The sequence below is a fragment of the Bombina bombina genome, chromosome 9 (assembly GCF_027579735.1).
Source record: "Bombina bombina isolate aBomBom1 chromosome 9, aBomBom1.pri, whole genome shotgun sequence".
Classification (NCBI taxonomy): Eukaryota; Metazoa; Chordata; class Amphibia; order Anura; family Bombinatoridae; genus Bombina; species Bombina bombina.
Window position 1 is genome coordinate 205,364,987 of NC_069507.1, and position 20,754 is coordinate 205,385,740.

The 20,754-nt window shown below is 39.2% G+C and overlaps 1 protein-coding gene across 1 annotated transcript in view; it reads right to left on the reverse strand.

Annotated features, from left to right (window-relative positions):
• The window catches only part of C9H10orf143 (chromosome 9 C10orf143 homolog), a 46,050-nt gene extending 36,273 nt beyond the window's left edge, over positions 1 to 9,777 (reverse strand). Inside the window, exons 1-2 of the mRNA XM_053691740.1 lie at positions 9,675 to 9,777; positions 9,279 to 9,376 (exon numbers count right to left, since the gene is read on the reverse strand). Of these exons, the coding sequence (XP_053547715.1) occupies positions 9,279 to 9,362 (84 nt within the window). The 5' untranslated portion in view covers positions 9,363 to 9,376; positions 9,675 to 9,777. The remainder of the gene's footprint in view (positions 1 to 9,278; positions 9,377 to 9,674) is intronic.
• Between the last annotated feature and the right edge of the window lie 10,977 nt (positions 9,778 to 20,754).

The window sequence follows — 20,754 nt, forward strand, 5'->3', positions numbered from 1 at the left end:
CCGGTCATTAAGGGGTTAAATAATGAATGTATATTGCAATAATATTTCACTTGCTATAAATAAACATTTTATGCATTGTTGAAATGTCAAGTTTAATGGTCATTTAATCTCTATTGCAGGGAATTCTGAGCATGCTGCAGGAGCATAAAACAGATAAGTATCTGCCTTTAGGTTGATTAAAAGGAAAGACTTACATGAGAATGTGAATGAATGTGAGTGAGGGAGGAGCCAGAGGATTTGCCATTTGAAGAATATGCAGATTAGGTAGATGTGCTGTTGGAATGTTGTCTTTATATTGTACACACACACAAAAACAGAGAGATGCACTAAAGCTTGAAAAACGTCCTTGCTTTGTCCTTCCCTACTCTCAGGATACAATCTGTTATAGCACAATGTCTTTTACAAAATAAATATTTCTTGTAGTGTATCAGTCTGACCCTGCACAATGACTGCCCAGCGCTAAATCACCAGACAGACCTAAGGGCATTTGCCCACAAACAAAAAAAAACAGAGAGATACACTCAGTTGGGCTTAGAACAGAAGCTTGAAAAAACGTCCATGCTTAGTCCCTCCCTACTCCCAGGGTACAATCTCTTTCTGCACAATATGGCTTTCACAAAGGAAAAATATCCTATAGCATATCAGTCTGACCCTGGCAAATGACAGTCCAGCACCAAAATACCAGGCAAATCTTCTCTGAACAAGAGAAAACAACAACAGATGTACGTTTCTGCCTCTATGTGCCTCGCCAGTGAGGTGCAGTTGCCTGGTATTTCGGTGCTGGACTGTCATTGGACAGGGTCAGACTGATATGCTACAGGAAACGTTTCCGCTGTGAAAGGCATAGTGAGCTAAGAGATTGTACCCTGGGAGTATGGAGGAACCAAGCAAGGAAGATAATTCCAGCTTCTGTTCCGAGCCCAGTTGAGTGCTTCTTTTTGTAATCTGTGCAAATACTATTAGGTCTCCCTAAGAGTAAAGGGGGAAACCAGACGTAGACTCCTTGCACATATGCCCTAGAGAGATGCTATTGCACTTTACTGACAAGTCCTGTAGAGGCCAAAATGTATGCCTGGGGTTTGATATTTTTAGAGGAGATTTGCCTGGTGTACAAGGCTGGGATGTCATTTGGCAGGGTTAGACTGATATACTACAGGACATCTTTCCTCTGTTAAAGGCATAATGTGCAAAAAGAGACTTACCCAGGGAGTCAATTCTAGCTACTGTTCTGAGCATTTTTCTGTATTTCTGTCATTATATTGTAGACCGAATATAAATTTCTAATGAGTAGTGACAATTTCTGCTTTTTTGTAACATGACATATAGTTGTGTTTTGTCACCTAAGAGATTAAACCTAACAAACTATATATTATGGACAGAGTTAAAGAGACAGTCTAGGCCAAAATAAACTTTCATAATTCAGATAGAGCATGTAATTTTAAACAATTTTCCAATTTACTTTTATCACCAATTTTTTGTTCTCTTGGTATTCTTAGTTGAAAGCTAAACCTAGGAGGTTCATATGCTAATTTCTTAGACCTTGAAGCCCACCTCTTTCAGATTGCATTTTAACAGTTTTTCACCACTAGAGGGTGTTAGTTCACATATTTCATATAGATAACACTGTGCACGTGAAGTTATCTGGGAGCAGGCACTGATTGGCTAGACTGCAAGTCTGTCAAAAGAACTGAAAAAAGGGGCAGTTTGCAGAGGCTTAGATACAAGATAATCACAGAGGTTAAAAGTATATTAATATAACTGTGTTGGTTATGCAAAACTGGGGAATGGGTAATAAAGGGATTATCTATCTTTAAAACAATAACAATTCTGGTGTAGACTGTCCCTTTAACAAAATTACAGGCTGCAATACGGCCAGAATATTGTGATCTATCCATGTTATCTGCCCCCCCTCTTCCACATATTGCTGCTGTTTTCTAAAACTAGAAACATAATATATACAGCATTAAAGAAGGGATATGAAACATTAAAAAAAATCTTCTTTTGTGATTCAGACAGAATATACAATTTTGAAAATGTTTCCAATTTACTTATATTATCATGTTTGCTTATTTCCCATGATATTCTTTGTTGAAGAGATACCTAGGTAGACGTCTAGAGCAGTAATGCCAGGAAATAGTGTTGCCATCTAGGGCTCTTGAAAATGAATAACATTCTTGCAAAACTGCAATCATATAGTGCTCTAGACACGTGCACGCTCCTGAGCTTACATCCCTGTTTTTTAACAAAGAATACCAAGAGAATAAAGAACATTTGATAATAGATGTAACTTCAATCTGAATCAGGAAAGCACATTTTTGAGCTTCATTTAGCTTTAATTATTGCACAAAACTTGTTCTTAACTACACATTTAACACTGTAAATGCGTTAAATGAATGGAGTGCACTCTTTGGCTGCTTTTGTGCACAGCACATCCAGTGGGCCAATCAGCAACAACATATATAAAGAGCCCCCAATCACAGTCAGCTCAGGGGCTGCTCACAACTTGTCTGGTGTACAAAACCTTATAGGGTTGGTCACAACGCATTAGAAAAGATTATCAAATTATTTATCTACAAAAATCCCCAGAGACTTTAATGTTTTAGATTCCCTTTTCTAAAATATTATATTTAACCTGCGTGTTTACTGCTTTAAGGGAGCTAAAGGGACAGTAAAGGCAAAAATTAAACCTTCATGATTTGGATAGAACGTGCAATTTTAAACAACTTTCAAATTTACTTCTATTATATAATTTACTTAGTTCTCTTGGTATCATTTGTTGAAAATCATACCTAGGTAGGCGTAGTAGCAGCAGCAATGTGCTACTGGGAGCTAGCTGATTGGTGGCTGCACATATATGCCTCTTATCATTGGCTCAACAGATGTGTTCATCTAGCTTCAAATATTAAATTGTTGCCTTTTCAACAAAGGATACCAAAAGAATAAAGCAAATTTGATAATATAAGTAAATTGGAAAGTTGTTTAAAATGGTATGCTCACCAGAGGGATTTTTTTTTTCTCTTTTGTTCATCAGTGCACTTCGAATGGCATTTGGTAAATGTGTATTTATTTTTATTTATTTTTATTAAAGCGCCCTGCGAGGTGCTCATTTGTACCTTACTTCGCCTGTTCTTTACGTGAAATCATATGTTGAAGCTAAAATGTATAACTCTGTTGGAATTAAATAAATATGTAAAAAAAAAAAAAATGGTATGCTCGGAGTCATGACAGAAACACATTGCGTTTCATGTCCCTTTAAACACAATTTGAGTGAAAACATTTGCACATGTAAAACAAACATGCAATAACGCAATTATTTTATTGCACTGCTATGTCCCTTAAAGGGACAGTCAACACCAAAATTGTTATTATTTAGAATGATAGATAACTCCTTTACTACCCACTCCTCAGCTTTGCACAACCAATATTATTATATCAATATACTTTATAACATTAGAACCTCTACATGTCTGCCTGTTTCTAAGCCACTACATGCTTTTGTATTAGTTTTTCACAACAGGAGACTCCTAATCCATGTGGGCCATACATAGATAACATTGTGCTCTCTCCCATGGAGATGTGGCTGACTGCACTAATTGGCTAAAATGCAAGTCAATAGATAATAGTCATGTTATCGGGGGGGGGGGGGTCAAAAGACGCTTAGATACAACTGGTAAAAATTATATTAATATAACAGTGCTGGTTATGCAAAACCGGGGAATGGGTAATAAAGGGATTAAATATCTTTTTAAAACAATAAAAAAAATTGAGTTGACTTTCCCTTTATATCATTCCTACATTTTCTACTGAATTTTAGGTGTATGTATATGCTGATAAATAATTGCACTTTACTACCATAGATATATGAAACAAATGTTGATTTTTCAGCAGTGAGAATGGATCTCTCTGCTGTAATACACCCTGCCCTAATCTTCTGGACCTAAACAGCACTGACACTACACCCTGCCCTAATATTCTGGACCTAAGCAGCACTGACACTACACCCTGCCCTAATATTCTGGACCTAAACAGCACTGACACTGCACCCTGTCCTAATCTTCTGGACCTAAACAGCACTGACACTACATCCTGCCCTAATCTTCTGGACCTAAGCAGCACTGACACTACATCCTGCCCTAATCTTCTGGACCTAAACAGCACTGACACTACATCCTGCCCTAATCTTCTGGACCTAAGCAGCACTGACACTACATCCTGCCCTAATCTTCTGGACCTAAACAGCACTGACACTACATCCTGCCCTAATCTTCTGGACCTAAGCAGCACTGACACTACATCCTGCCCTAATCTTCTGGAACTAAACAGCACTGACACTACATCCTGCCCTAATCTTCTGGAACTAAACAGCACTGACATTACATCCTGCCCTAAACTTCTGGACCTAAACAGCACTGACACTACATCCTGCCCTAAACTTCTGGACCTAAACAGCACTGACACTACATCCTGCCCTAATCTTCTGGACCTAAGCAGCACTGACACTACACCCTGCCCTAATCTTCTGGACCTAAACAGCACTGACACTACACCCTGCACTAATCTTCTGGACCTAAACAGCACTGACACTACATCCTGCCCTAATCTTCTGGACCTAAACAGCACTGACACTACATCCTGCCCTAATCTTCTGGACCTAAACAGCACTGACACTACATCCTGCCCTAATCTTCTGGACCTAAACAGCACTGACACTACATCCTGCCCTAATCAGCACTGACACTACATCCTGCCCTAATCTTCTGGACCTAAACAGCACTGACACTACACCCTGCCCTAATCTTCTGGACCTAAGCAGCACTGACACTACATCCTGCCCTAATCTTCTGGACCTAAGCAGCACTGACACTACATCCTGCTCTAATCAGCACTGACACTACATCCTGCCCTAATCTTCTGGACCTAATCAGCACTGACACTACACCCTGCCCTAATCTTCTGGACCTAAGCAGCACTGACACTACACCCTGCCCTAATCTTCTGGACCTAAGCAGCACTGACACTACACCCTGCCCTAATCTTCTGGACCTAAGCAGCACTGACACTACACCCTGCCCTAATCTTCTGGACCTAAGCAGCACTGACACTACACCCTGCCCTAATCTTCTGGACCTAAGCAGCACTGACACTACACCCTGCCCTAATCTTCTGGACCTAAGCAGCACTGACACTACACCCTGCCCTAATCTTCTGGACCTAAGCAGCACTGACACTACACCCTGCCCTAATCTTCTGGACCTAAGCAGCACTGACACTACACCCTGCCCTAATCTTCTGGACCTAAGCAGCACTGACACTACACCCTGCCCTAATCTTCTGGACCTAAGCAGCACTGACACTACACCCTGCCCTAATCTTCTGGACCTAAGCAGCACTGACACTACATCCCCAATCTTCTGGACCTAAACAGCACTGACACTACATCCCCAATCTTCTGGACCTAAGCAGCAGCACTGACACTACACCCTGCCCTAATCTTCTGGACCTAAACAGCACTGACACTACACCCTGCCCTAATCTTCTGGACCTAAACAGCACTGACACTACATCCTGCCCTAATCAGCACTGACACTACACCCTGCCCTAATCTTCTGGACCTAAACAGCACTAACACTACACCCTGCACTAATCTTCTGGACCTAAACAGCACTGACACTACATCCTGCCCTAATCTTCTGGACCTAAACAGCACTGACACTACATCCTGCCCTAATCTTCTGGACCTAAACAGCACTGACACTACATCCTGCCCTAATCTTCTGGACCTAAACAGCACTGACACTACATCCTGCCCTAATCAGCACTGACACTACATCCTGCCCTAATCAGCACTGACACTACACCCTGCCCTAATCTTCTGGACCTAAACAGCACTGACACTACACCCTGCCCTAATCTTCTGGACCTAAACAGCACTGACACTACATCCTGCCCTAATCTTCTGGACCTAAACAGCACTGACACTACATCCTGCCCTAATCTTCTGGACCTAAACAGCACTGACACTACATCCTGCCCTAATCTTCTGGACCTAAACAGCACTGACACTACATCCTGCCCTAATCAGCACTGACACTACATCCTGCCCTAATCTTCTGGACCTAAGCAGCACTGACACTACACCCTGCCCTAATCTTCTGGACCTAAGCAGCACTGACACTACATCCTGCCCTAATCTTCTGGACCTAAGCAGCACTGACACTACATCCTGCTCTAATCAGCACTGACATTACACCCTGCCCTAATCTTCTGGACCTAAGCAGCACTGACACTACATCCTGCCCTAATATTCTGGACCTAAACAGCACTGACACTACACCCTGCCCTAATCTTCTGGACCTAAGCAGCACTGACACTACATCCTGCCCTAATATTCTGGACCTAAACAGCACTGACACTACACCCTGTCCTAATCTTCTGGACCTAAACAGCACTGACACTACATCCTGCCCTAATCTTCTGGACCTAAGCAGCACTGACACTACATCCTGCCCTAATCTTCTGGACCTAAACAGCACTGACACTACATCCTGCCCTAATCTTCTGGACCTAAGCAGCACTGACACTACATCCTGCCCTAATCTTCTGGACCTAAACAGCACTGACACTACATCCTGCCCTAATCTTCTGGACCTAAGAAGCACAGAGACTACATCCTGCCCTAATCTTCTGGAACTAAACAGCACTGACACTACATCCTGCCCTAATCTTCTGGAACTAAACAGCACTGACATTACATCCTGCCCTAAAATTCTGGACCTAAACAGCACTGACACTACATCCTGCTCTAAACTTCTGGACCTAAACAGCACTGACACTACATCCTGCCCTAATCTTCTGGACTTAAACAGCACTGACACTACATCCTGCCCTAATCTTCTGGACCTAAGCAGCACTGACACTACACCCTGCCCTAATCTTCTGGACCTAAACAGCACTGACACTACACCCTGCACTAATCTTCTGGACCTAAACAGCACTGACACTACATCCTGCCCTAATCTTCTGGACCTAAACAGCACTGACACTACATCCTGCCCTAATCTTCTGGACCTAAACAGCACTGACACTACATCCTGCCCTAATCTTCTGGACCTAAAAAGCACTGACACTACATCCTGCCCTAATCTTCTGGACCTAAACAGCACTGACACTACATCCTGCCCTAATCTTCTGGACCTAAACAGCACTGACACTACATCCTGCCCTAATCTTCTGGACCTAAACAGCACTGACACTACATCCTGCCCTAATCAGCACTGACACTACATCCTGCCCTAATCTTCTGGACCTAAGCAGCACTGACACTACACCCTGCCCTAATCTTCTGGACCTAAGCAGCACTGACACTACATCCTGCTCTAATCTTCTGGACCTAATCAGCACTGACACTACATCCTGCCCTAATCTTCTGGACCTAATCAGCACTGACACTACACCCTGCCCTAATCTTCTGGACCTAAGAAGCACTGACACTACACCCTGCCCTAATCTTCTGGACCTAAGCAGCACTGACACTACACCCTGCCCTAATCTTCTGGACCTAAGCAGCACTGACACTACACCCTGCCCTAATCTTCTGGACCTAAGCAGCACTGACACTACACCCTGCCCTAATCTTCTGGACCTAAGCAGCACTGACACTACACCCTGCCCTAATCTTCTGGACCTAAGCAGCACAGACACTACACCCTGCCCTAATCTTCTGGACCTAAGCAGCACTGACACTACACCCTGCCCTAATCTTCTGGACCTAAGCAGCACTGACACTACACCCTGCCCTAATCTTCTGGACCTAAGCAGCACTGACACTACACCCTGCCCTAATCTTCTGGACCTAAGCAGCACTGACACTACACCCTGCCCTAATCTTCTGGACCTAAGCAGCACTGACACTACACCCTGCCCTAATCTTCTGGACCTAAGCAGCACTGACACTACACCCTGCCCTAATCTTCTGGACCTAAGCAGCACTGACACTACACCCTGCCCTAATCTTCTGGACCTAAGCAGCACTGACACTACACCCTGCCCTAATCTTCTGGACCTAAGCAGCACTGACACTACACCCTGCCCTAATCTTCTGGACCTAAGCAGCACTGACACTACATCCCCAATCTTCTGGACCTAAACAGCACTGACACTACATCCCCAATCTTCTGGACCTAAGCAGCAGCACTGACACTACACCCTGCCCTAATCTTCTGGACCTAAACAGCACTGACACTACACCCTGCCCTAATCTTCTGGACCTAAACAGCACTGACACTACATCCTGCCCTAATCTTCTGGACCTAAACAGCACTGACACTACACCCTGCCCTAATCTTCTGGACCTAAACAGCACTAACACTACACCCTGCACTAATCTTCTGGACCTAAACAGCACTGACACTACATCCTGCCCTAATCAGCACTGATACTACACCCTGCCCTAATCTTCTGGACCTAAGCAGCACTGACACTACATTCTGCCCTAATCTTCTGGACCTAAGCAGCACTGACACTACATCCTGCTCTAATCAGCACTGACATTACACCCTGCCCTAATCTTCTGGACCTAATCAGCACTGACACTACACCCTGCCCTAATCTTCTGGACCTAAGCAGCACTGACACTACATCCTGCCCTAATCTTCTGGACCTAAGCAGCACTGACACTACATCCTGCCCTAATCTTCTGGACCTAAACAGCACTGACACTACATCCTGCCCTAATCTTCTGGACCTAAGAAGCACAGAGACTACATCCTGCCCTAATCTTCTGGAACTAAACAGCACTGACATTACATCCTGCCCTAAAATTCTGGACCTAAACAGCACTGACACTACATCCTGCCCTAAACTTCTGGACCTAAACAGCACTGACACTACATCCTGCCCTAATCTTCTGGACCTAAGCAGCACTGACACTACACCCTGCCCTAATCTTCTGGACCTAAGCAGCACTGACACTACACCCTGCTCTAATCAGCACTGACACTACATCCCCAATCTTCTGGACCTAAACAGCACTGACACTACATCCCCAATCTTCTGGACCTAAACAGCACTGACACTACATCCTGACCTAATCTTCTGGACCTAAGCAGCACTGACACTACATCCTGACCTAATCTTCTGGACCTAAGCAGCACTGACACATTCTCCAACAAGGATGTAAAGGAAAACATTTTGTGCCATTTCTTTCAGTGTATATAGGTGATGCTTCAGGGATCTATAGCTACACAAAGACAACAAGAAACAGAAAGACAACAACTTACGTTATGTGACTGTTCCATTACATCGTCCATACACTGCCGTTTTCGCATATTATTAACCATAGATATTTCTTCACAAACTTCCATGGCTCAGTACGGTCCTAGAATAGAGAAGACAGAGACAGATTTGTAGAATAAGCAGCGTGAAATCATCGCCTAATAAGAAATAATTACCCGAACTATTTTCTAAGGAGATACTGGATAAGATAATGATCCATCAGGCAGCACAGTGCAGCGCTTTACGTATTGCAACAACAAGCAGATACATTGTAGCAACTCGTAACCCTTTAGCTGCAAGAAAGAACTATACAGCGCTGCTCTGCTATACAGTGCAACCATTTCTAGTGCCCAATTCATTACATAGGAAGTGATCCCATCAGCTAAGCTACACTTTCTTACTTGTAGCTGAATCCTTTCCTTATAGCTCAGTCAGACTCCGGATATCTCAAGTATCCCTTTATCACTCTTGCTTTCAAAATATTCCCCCGCCTCTGACTCTGAGCATGCGCACTAAGTTTTGACGCGATAGAGGAAAAGGCATGCGCAAGGTTAAACATTTACGCATGCGCAGTGCTTCAGTGACGGGGCTGCTAGTGTGCTGGGTAATACTATGATGTTCCGTTTGTTACAAAGCGAGACAGAACTATTGTAAGAGCGGAGGAGTGGTTGTGAAGGGGACTTATGTACACAGATAAAGCAACAGATAAAGAACAGCGGATATGTGTTGATAAAGGGACATTAGAAACGAAATACATTACATGTTTGATCTATCCGAAGCAAATATTAGTTTGACATTAAAATGTAGATGTATTTTTTTTATCCATACTGCATAAATAAGCGTAACATTGCAGTCTGTATAAGGGTGCTGCATTGCACCATAAGTATCCTTCCCTCCCTAATTATAAATGAGATGCTAGAATAAATAGACGTAATATTTAAAGTGACAGAGTGTTCCCCTATGGTCCTTTTTTACCTGCTGGAGTATATTTGGTTGTTAACACGCTATTTTTCCTTTATTTTGCCACCGAAGTCAATGCTTTGAAACCTTTGCTGTACTGTACTAAAATGTAAAAACTAAAAAATAATTACTGTAATAATGGCTACAGAAAAGCTATGTAAACAACAGGCAGGTACATACAGAAATCGACCCCCCAGTGGGGATAGGTGAGAGAGACCAGCTGTTACTGCATCAGCTTTAAACACAATGCTGCCCAGCATTTTTAGAAACAATAATTATATGAACCTCAATGTTGATGTGATAAATTGTATACACCCTTGCAAATGACGCACATACTATAGAGAAACTTAAGAGCGTTTTTCTGCTTAGTGTGTCAGTTTAATACACAATGCATGTTGTTATTTGCTTGTTATTTATTTATTATTTTTAAAATTGTGTGTCATTTTTAAATATATACTCTCATTAGATCATTGTACAGTCCATTTGTACATCATGACAGAGAAATCCTGATCTGGATCAAAGGACTCTGGGAAATAAATGCAAATGAACAACATAACCTATCTTTATTAGCTTCAGATTTCTCTAAACATAGACTTCTATGTGCCAGTACTATACTACTCTATGCAGTTTATATTGCAAATAGAACCACAGAATCACCAACATTCTATTTATTAAACCACATCATCAACACACAAATATTCCTTAAATTACTTAGTGTAACTTGGTCTGGGACATTCAAACAAATCTCCATTTTGATTATGGTAAATAGAATTGAAGGAAAAAAAATGTAACCACAACTTAAATAACTGTCAATAGATCATTGTACATCAAAAAAACTGAACTACTGGTGTTTTGCACTTGAGCAAAGGACTCTGGGTAAACATATGCAAAACAGACACACAACACCTCATTTGTATTTGCCTCAAGTATCTGTTTTATACTAGTGCTGTGCTACTCTAGAAGGGATTGAAGAGTGCTGCAAAGAAAATCACATGGACCTATGTGTCAGCTTTATTACACCATATTGCCACACAATATAATTAATTCATATAAATAAAAAGAGAGAAGTGCTCAACCTAGGAACAAACAATAGCATTGTAGCTTGTTCTATGGCTAGTTACCTCCCAATGAGCCGCCTCTTTTTGCTTAACATGTGCCCTTCACAGAGAAGAACTTTCCTGTAATACTGTATATTAGTCTGATCCTGACATTACAGTGCTGTGCAGAAATACCAAACAATCACTCACTGAACAAGACACAGCAAAACCCATAATAAAATGTCAACCACATAAGCAAGGTGCAACCACATCCCTCTAAGCCAGAGCTTTCCAAACTTTTCATGTTGGTGACACACTTTGTAGACCTACATCATTTCGCGACACAGTAATTCAGTTATACTAGCAAAAAGGAGGTTAAACTAACTTGTTTTAAGAGATAAGGACACATACATATATTATATAATAACAAAATGTATTTACAAGTAACAGTAAGTATGTGCAAGAATTAAAAAAAAGTTTAATAACACCAATAGCTACTTACTATTTTAATGGGATGTATGAGGTTGATGGGATAAACAGTTTCGGAATATTTGGTGTAATATTAGATAAAGACACTCACATTTCATCATCAAGCATTTTTAAGCTTCCACTTCCTATCCATATATCAAGAGCAGGAGCAGCAATGCACTACTGGGAGCTAGTTGCAAAAAAATCCCACTGACTTCTGCTCAGCGTTTAAGCTGCCACCCTCAGAGCTCTGCGAGTCCGACTGACTACTGCCCGGGCTGCAAACACACTGCTGTCCCACTAACTAGCTACACGTGCAGTCACGAGCCAATGTACCGCCAATGGTAATAGTTTCAGTTCCCACTGAGCTGTGCCAATTGGTTAAGATGATCTGTGACCCACTAGGTATCAATCACGTGTCAACCATGTGATATGCGTAGCAGGCAGGTGGAAAGTCAGAAACCAAAAAACAATTTAAAAAAAAAATAATTAAATTTAAAAAAATTTGTGCTGAAGCAGGGACACACCTACACACTGCTGCCGACACACTAGTGTGTCCTGACACACAGTTTGGAAAGCACTGCTCTAAGCACACTGAGCAAATGGGTCCACGCCTGGCTCCCCTCATCACCCTTAGGGAGACTTCCCTCAGGGTCATAATTTGCATAAAAATAAAGAGGCTAGCGCTCAATCTGGGAACGAATGATAGCATAATAGCTTGTTCTATGGCTAGTTACCACCCTGGAGCAGACTCTTTATGCTCAACATGTCCTTTTCACAGAAAATAACTTTCCTGTACCACATCAGTCTGATCCTGACTAAACAGTACAGTCCTGTCCTGAAATATCAGTCAATCCCTCTCTGACCGAGAAAAATGGCAAAACCCCAGACGTACATTTCCCCCTAGTGTGGGCCTCGTCAGTGAGGTGCAGCTAAATAGATTCCTGCATGATATATATATATATATATATATATATATATATATATTGAAACAACAGATGAATACTCTCAAAATTTAGGGAGAACCATATACAGGGCCAGCCCTAGCCATTGCGTGTCCGAAGCAGGATGACAAAATATGGCCCCCAGTTTCCAGTTGCCCCAACCCCGCCCATCCCCACTCCAAACCCCGCCCCCACAGTGTTTAAAATGAACAAAGGAGAGAAAAACAATTTAAAGTGACAGTATACACCACTTTTCAGCATGTAATAGACACTACTGAGGAAGCCGGATTCCTCATTTTAGACCCAGGAAGAGGCTTTGCAACGGGTGGAGGAAGCTGGAGCTGCTGTCAAGATTAAAAGGTAAGTTTTTTTTACAACACGAGTGAAATGTAAATTTTGATGAATTAAAGTGTCCCTGTTTTAAATCGAACTTTTAAAAACCAGGTACTTTAGCATCAAAATTTACATTCATAAGCAAACTAGTACTCTAGTGAAAACTAATATCACTAAGGTACTTGAAAGAGGCGCCTAGGAGTAACAAACGGTAACAGGTAAAAATAAAAGCAAGTGTCTAAAAAATGATTATAAGAAAGATAAGACAATAATATCTATAATATACAAACTGTCATCCGAAATGGGATGGCATGTGACAGCAAAGTCCTTAATATCCGTAATGTAAAGTCCCAGAAAAGATGTTGTTCCAAACGGGAGGGCCGCTCCTCTAGAGTGTCACGCCACGACACAAGGATAGGGAATCTAGAGAAATCAAAATAGAGGGCGCCACATGGTGCAGATGAGATGGTAAATGATATGACAACTAGGAGCACAAAAGAATCCTACTCACGAGATGTAGAGCACAGATGTGCAAAAACAGCAGTCCGGAACCACTTGTCGTCCGGTGGACGAGGATTCGCCCCTGTGATCATATCCATTTGGTCCACCGGACGACAAGTGGTTCCGGACTGCTGTTTTTGCACATCTGTGCTCTACATCTCGTGAGTAGGATTCTTTTGTGCTCCTAGTCTGTCATATCATTTACCATCTGATCTGCACCATGTGGCGCCCTCTATTTTGATTTCTCAAAATTTACATTCACTTTAATGTAATGCACAACATTTTATCTAAAAAAAATACAAATCCACAAATGTGGAGCACTATAACGTATATATTGCAATATACCATTTCTGTATATAATGTAGAATTATGCTAACCATTAGGGACAATTGAGTTAAACTGGGTCTTATTTTTATGTGTTTTTTATGATGAAAACAAGGACATTACAGTGACGCAAACCTCACGTTGCAACCCTAATAGAAAGTCAGTCATACATAATATGTTAGAGAGGCCATGATAATTCTTTTATCAAAAAGATGTAAAGATACAAATAAAGCTTATACAATTACAAGCATATTAAAGGGACAGTTTACACCAATTTTCATATAACTGCATGTAATAGACACTACTATAAGGAATAATATGCACAGATACTGATATAAAAATCCAGTATAAAACCTTTTAAAAACTTACTTAGAAGCTTCCAATTTAGCTCTGTTTAAAAGGTTACTGGAACACCCACTGCAAGTGAGAAATATCAGACACTCCCCCTCCCCTTGCATATGAAAAGACCCTTTACACAAACAGAAGCAAGCTGGAATAGGTATACATCGGTATTATCCTAAAACTTTGGGGCTTGGTTAGGAGTCTGAAAATCAGAGCAATGTTATTTAAAAATAAGCAAAACTTGTTAAAAAAAACCCTGTATAGGCTTTATAGATGGATCATCTACAGCACATTTATGCAAAGAAAAAATAAGTGTATAATGTCCCTTTAACAATCTTCAGTTTTAAATTACATTTTAATTAGCACAAAGGAATACTCTTGGACAATGAAATAGATAGATAAAGATAATGGTTTGAAGACGACCTGACCTGACAGATATTTTGTTTTAAAGTTTTTTGGGGTGTTTTTTTTTCAGATTAGGGTTTGGGCAATTTGAAAAAGAGCTAAATGCCCTTTTAAGGGCAATGAAAAAGAGCGGTAAAAGAGCTGTTTAACTTAGGGCAATGCCCTACAAAAGCTTAACGCCACCATATCGCACGCACAAGGAGGCTTTTCAGTAACTCGTAATGGCAGCGCTATGGAGAGTGAAATAACGCAACTTTTTTGGCGTTAGTTTCGCACCCTGTTTAGCGCAAAACTCATAATCTAGGTGTGTGGTAGGCGTTGGTTCTCTACTGGCAGAATTTTAATGGTCCCTTTAGAAGATATAGGATGGCAATAAAATTGACGTGTGAACTCAAACAGAACCATTTTTGATACAATAGTGAAACTAGAATATTATAAATAATAATAATATTTGAACTGTTACTAAACAAAAAATGTTTTTTACATTTGATGAAAGCACAGTATGTTGTGTAAAGATGCTTTGAAAACACGCCCCCTCCACTCTACTGAGATTCACATTCACTAGTGATGGGGACGGATTATTGAACAGGCAGTGATCCCTATTTTTTTCCTATAGAATGCACATTACCACTTATTTATGTGTTAGCCCACTTTTTTTTTTATAACATTTCAGCTAGCGAAACTAAAATGACCATTTCTTGTGGATCTTATGATCTTTAGAACATCGGACCCTAGGAGTGATCTTTCACTTCCCAGTAATGGAATGGAGCATGTCCCTAAAATCTGAAGATTATTGTGCATTTATGGTCAGAATACGGTTATCAGTGTTGCTATTAATAAATGTTGTTTCACAGTAAACGATAAAAGAGAAATTAGTGATGTCAAGAAATCTTGATAGCAAGTCTGATGATAACAAATGTAGCCAACGCCTTCACAATTCAGAAGGAATAGTACAAAAGGGCAAGGAGGTTTTGTTTCTAACTGTAGTCTTCAATAGCAATGAGTGTGCAATTATTTATTTTTTTAGAATGTTGTGTATTTGTAAACTTTTTCATAACTATATTGGCTGCTCTTTAAACAATAAATTATTTATTTATATTTTTTTATTTAGGAGAAAATGTATTTATAGGCCATCAATATTTTCTAAGTACAGGATTAAAACAGTTATCAGATTTGTTAGTGAATATACAGTATAGATAGCTAAATATGAATAATTTATATCAGGATTTGGGGTCCAGATTTTTTTAACTCAAAGGTCTAGAAAATAATTTAAGAAACAATCTCCTTCACAAGCTATCATATGCACTATATGGCCAAAAGTATGTGGACGCCCCTACTAATTATTGAGTTCAGATGTTTTAGCCACACCAATTGCTAACAGGTGCATACAATTTGCCATAGCCCTGAAATCTCCATATAAAGAAATTGGAAGTACAATGTGTTGTACTGAAGAGCTCAGTGACATTAAGTTTGGTACTTTTATAGGAGGCCACCTTTGCCACAAATCAGTTTGTGAAAACTCTGCCCTACTAGATCTGCCTCAGTCAACTGTAAGATTTCTCTTATTGTGAAGTGGAAGTGTCTAGGAGCACACAACAGGCCAGCAACATATTGCTAGATCACACAAACTCAGAGTGGAGACACCGGCTGTGGAAGCAGAACTTCAATGGCCAAAGCAGCTGTCCACAAGCCTCACATTAACATACACAGTTCCAAGCGTATACAGAGTGCTGTAAAGCTAATTGCCACTGGGCTGTGGAGCAATAGAAACGTGTTCATTGGAGTGATGAACCATGCTTCACTATCTGGCAGTCTGATGAAAGATTCTGGGTGTGCTGGATGCCAGGAGAACACTGCCTACCGGAATGCATGGTGCCTACCGTAAAATTTAGATAAATAATGGTCTGGGACTGTTTTCGAGGATTTGGGCTTGGCCCTTTAGTTCCAGCTAATGGTCATCTTAATGATACAGGATGCAAAGATATTTTAGACAATTGGGTGCTTCTAACGTTGTGGGACCAGTTTTGGTAAGCCTCTTTCCTGCATGACTGTGGCCCTCTGCACAAAACAAGGTCCATAAAGACATGGTTTGACAAGTTTGGTGTGGTGGAACCTGAGTGGCTTGCACAGAGCCCTGACATCAACCCCATTGAACGCCTTACGGGGTGACTTGCAACACTGATTGCTTTCCAAACCTTCTCGTCCAACATCAGTGCTTGACTTCTCAAATGCTATTTTGATTAAATGGACACAAATTTCTACAGACACAAAAATCTTGTGGAAAGCCTTCCCAAAAGAGTAGCGGCTGCCATAGCTGCAGGGGGGCACCTCCATGTTAAAGTCTATAGTTTTGGAATGGGATGTCCAACAAGTTCATATATGTGTGATGGTCAAGTGACCACACACTTTTAGCTTTATAGTTTATGTAAATGTAACTTAAAAATAAAAATGCTTTCTGTATATATGCTGTTTTTTTACTTGCATATAGAGAACATTCTGACTGCAGATTTGAATTGATTTTCTCCTTTTTTTTGGAAGAAAAGCATTGGACAGAAATACAAGCAGGTGGTCTTCCAATATTCTGGGCAATATTCCTTAAGAGAGACAACTTTGTAAATGATGTCCTGTCTTCTGCACCTCTCCTTTTGTTTCTAGTCTAGCAATTGTAACTGTTAGAGGGACATAGTTGTTTTAGAAATAAAGTGTAACCAAAAAATAAATAGATCTCTTTCTGCAGCCTAAGGTCAACAAACAGTCTTGTAAGTATGATACTGTTACAGTTAAAGGGATTTCAAAATCTCCCATATCTCTGCCACAGAAGTTATTCATAAACTTATGTTCAAGTTTTTCCAGGAAAACATCTATAAATCTAGCTTTATTGTCAGGTGTTGTCCTGCAAACGTCAATACATGGATACAGTTCCACTGGTAATGTAGCCAATCAAACTGCATTAGTCCTTTTGTCTCAATTATTCAGTGCTACTTAGGTTATGAATGTTTTATTTCTTATTTTTAAAATTATTTTATTGCATATTACTTCCTATAATTATGTGCAGTAATGCACTACTGGGAGCTAGCTGAACATATTCGGTGAGCCAATGACAAGAGACATATGTGTGTAGTAACCAGTCACCAGCTAGTTCCCAGTAGTGTATTTCTGCTTCCGAGCCTACATAGGTTTTCAGTAAAGGATACCAAGAGAACTAAATAAATTTGATAACAGAAATATACTAACATGTCTTAAAATTGCATGTTCGATCTGAACCATGAAGGTTTAATTTTGACTTTCAAGTATCTTTAAATAATCAGCAAGTAACATACAAAACATACAGAATATGATCAGATAATGTGAAATTGTAACATAACTCTTTTTCTAGTTTTTGTTTCTCTAATCAGTTTTTATGACATGGGAAACAAGACATGACATTGGTATACAGTTTCCAATAAAGCTTTTTTTTTTGGGGGGGGGGTATTAACAGCTTTGTCTATGTTTACAGAGACATTTTTAATTAAAGGGACAGCCCAGTCAAAATGTAAATGTACATAGACAAATTACTTCTTTGAATATAAACATATTTGTAATATAAATGTATTAGAAAAAATGCTTCTAGTAAAATTATCTCTGTTTTAGTGTTAGAAGTTTTCTCTGCAGGTGCATGTGAAGCATAGCTAGATATTCTCAGTGCACCAGCATTTCAAATACTGCAGCTGCTCAAAGAACCAGTGGGGCTTGTAATCATGTCAGTACAGAACAAACTGAGTCATTAGCAGATGGTACAAGCACCTTAGGCTTTCTGAGCAAGTGCTGTGTTTAAAATGCTGGTGCACAGTGCATACTTAAATACAGGTAGCCCTCAGTTTACGCCGGGGTTAGGTTCCAGAAGGAATGGTTGTAAATCGAAACCGTTTCGTTTCAGAATAACAACCTTTTTTCCAGTCATGTGACTGCTATTGAAAAGCATTGAGAAGCAGAGCATTTATTAAAATAGCCACCTACTGGCTATTTTAATAAATGCTCTGCTTCTCAATGCTTTTCAATAGCAGTCACATGACTGGAAAAAAAGGTTGCTATTCTGAAACGATGTAAATTGAACCGTTGTAAAACGAGAGCCACCTGTACACTTTTGAAACAGCTATAGCTTTTATTAAAAGCATTTTTGCTAATAAATGGATATTACAAAAATGCTTCTAATCAAACTGAAATGCATCCACGAGGATTACAATTTTTGCTGGAATGTCCCTTTAACTTGTGTAGCTTTGAGCATATTAGTATTACTTCTTTGTTGCTTTACACGCCTGACACCTACAGTAAGTGCTCTAGTTCCTCTGCTGTGCCTACTCTCAATTTGAACTGATATAATCCTTTTATACACCAGTTGAAGTACACACGTTTTTACAAAAATCACACGCAGGTAGATAATCCAAAATAAATAAATAAAAAGGCATAGAAACGCATTTGTATAAAACCCAGCACAATTTCTATATTTAAAATATTAATATTATAATATATTAGGAAGTTAATATTAGCAATTTAAAGCCAGAAGGAAAATATTACAACACCAGACGTGCAGCAGTGCTAATAACACTAATAAAAAAACATTACAAAATGATAGTCCATGGTTTCCTGCAGAATGTAACCCGCACGCATTTTACTATGGCTGCCAACTTGCTTATCTCAGGATTAAAGTTAAGTAACCAAAGTTGCTAACGTTCATAATAATGATACACGACTTGTAATTACCAGAGTAGTTATAGTCATCACAACATTAAAGGGACAGTTCAGTCAAAATGTAAATGCACATAGATGAATTACGTCTTTGAACAGAAACATTTGAAATATAAATATATTGGCAAAAATGCTTCTAGTAAAAGTTATCACTATTTTAGTGTTAGCATTTTTTGCTGCATGTGCATGTGAAGCATAACTAGATATTCAGTGCATCAGCATTTTGAATACTGCAGCTGCTCAGAGCGACGGTGGTGCTTGTATCATGTCAGCGATTATGCAAATGAATCATTACCAGATGGCACAAGCACCATATGCCGCTGGTTTTTAAACCTGTACTCAGGCCTCCCCAACAGGCCAGGTTTTCAGGATTACCTTGGATGAGAGCAGGTAAAATAACCATGGTTACTAATCAGCTGATAATTTCACCTGTGCTCTAGTAAAGATATCCTCAAAATGTGGCCATTTTTTTTTTTATTTCATGATTTAGATAGGGAAAGAGAATGTAATTTTAAACAACTTTCTAATTTACTTTTATTATCAATTTTTAGTTTTCTTTGTATCTTTTGTTGAAAAGCAGGGACAGTTCTAGAGCACTAGATGGCTGCACTATTTACTGCCATGTAGTGTCCCGATGCCTACCTAGGTATCTCTTTAACACAGAATATAATAGCAACAAAGCAAATTTGATAATAGAAGTAATCATTTTTTTTGGGTTTCATATCCCTGATAATAGAAGAGGAGGTTTTCTCACTCTCTCTCAGAAAATAAATAAATAAATAGTGTAACCTCTACTGTATTGTGACTATTATTTATTATTATTATTATTATTATTTATTATTATTATTTATTATTATTATTATTATTATTATTTATTATTATTATTATTATTATTATTTATTATTATTATTATTATTATTATTATTATTATTTATTATTATTATTATTATTATTATTATTTATTATTATTATTTATTATTATTATTATTATTATTATTATTATTTATTATTATTATTATTATTATTATTTATTATTATTATTTATTATTATTATTATTATTATTATTATTATTTATTATTATTATTATTATTATTATCATCGGTTATTTGTAGAGTGCCAACAGATTCTGCAGCGCTAGATTTGGAACATGCTGATAGCTGATCACGTTTGTAGGTAAAATAATAAATTGTATATAATTGTGTTTCCTTCTTCATCAATCCTTTTTTTCATTCTTGAAAGAAAACAAATTTTGTTAATATTTGGGTAGACTCTTCTTGTTTCTACCTGGTTGTAAATGTTACTGTATGTATATATATATATATATATATATATATATATATATATATATATATATATATATATATATATACATTTTAACTTAAAGGGACAGTCTACTCAAGAATTTTTATTGTTTAAAAAGATAGATAATCCCTTTATGACG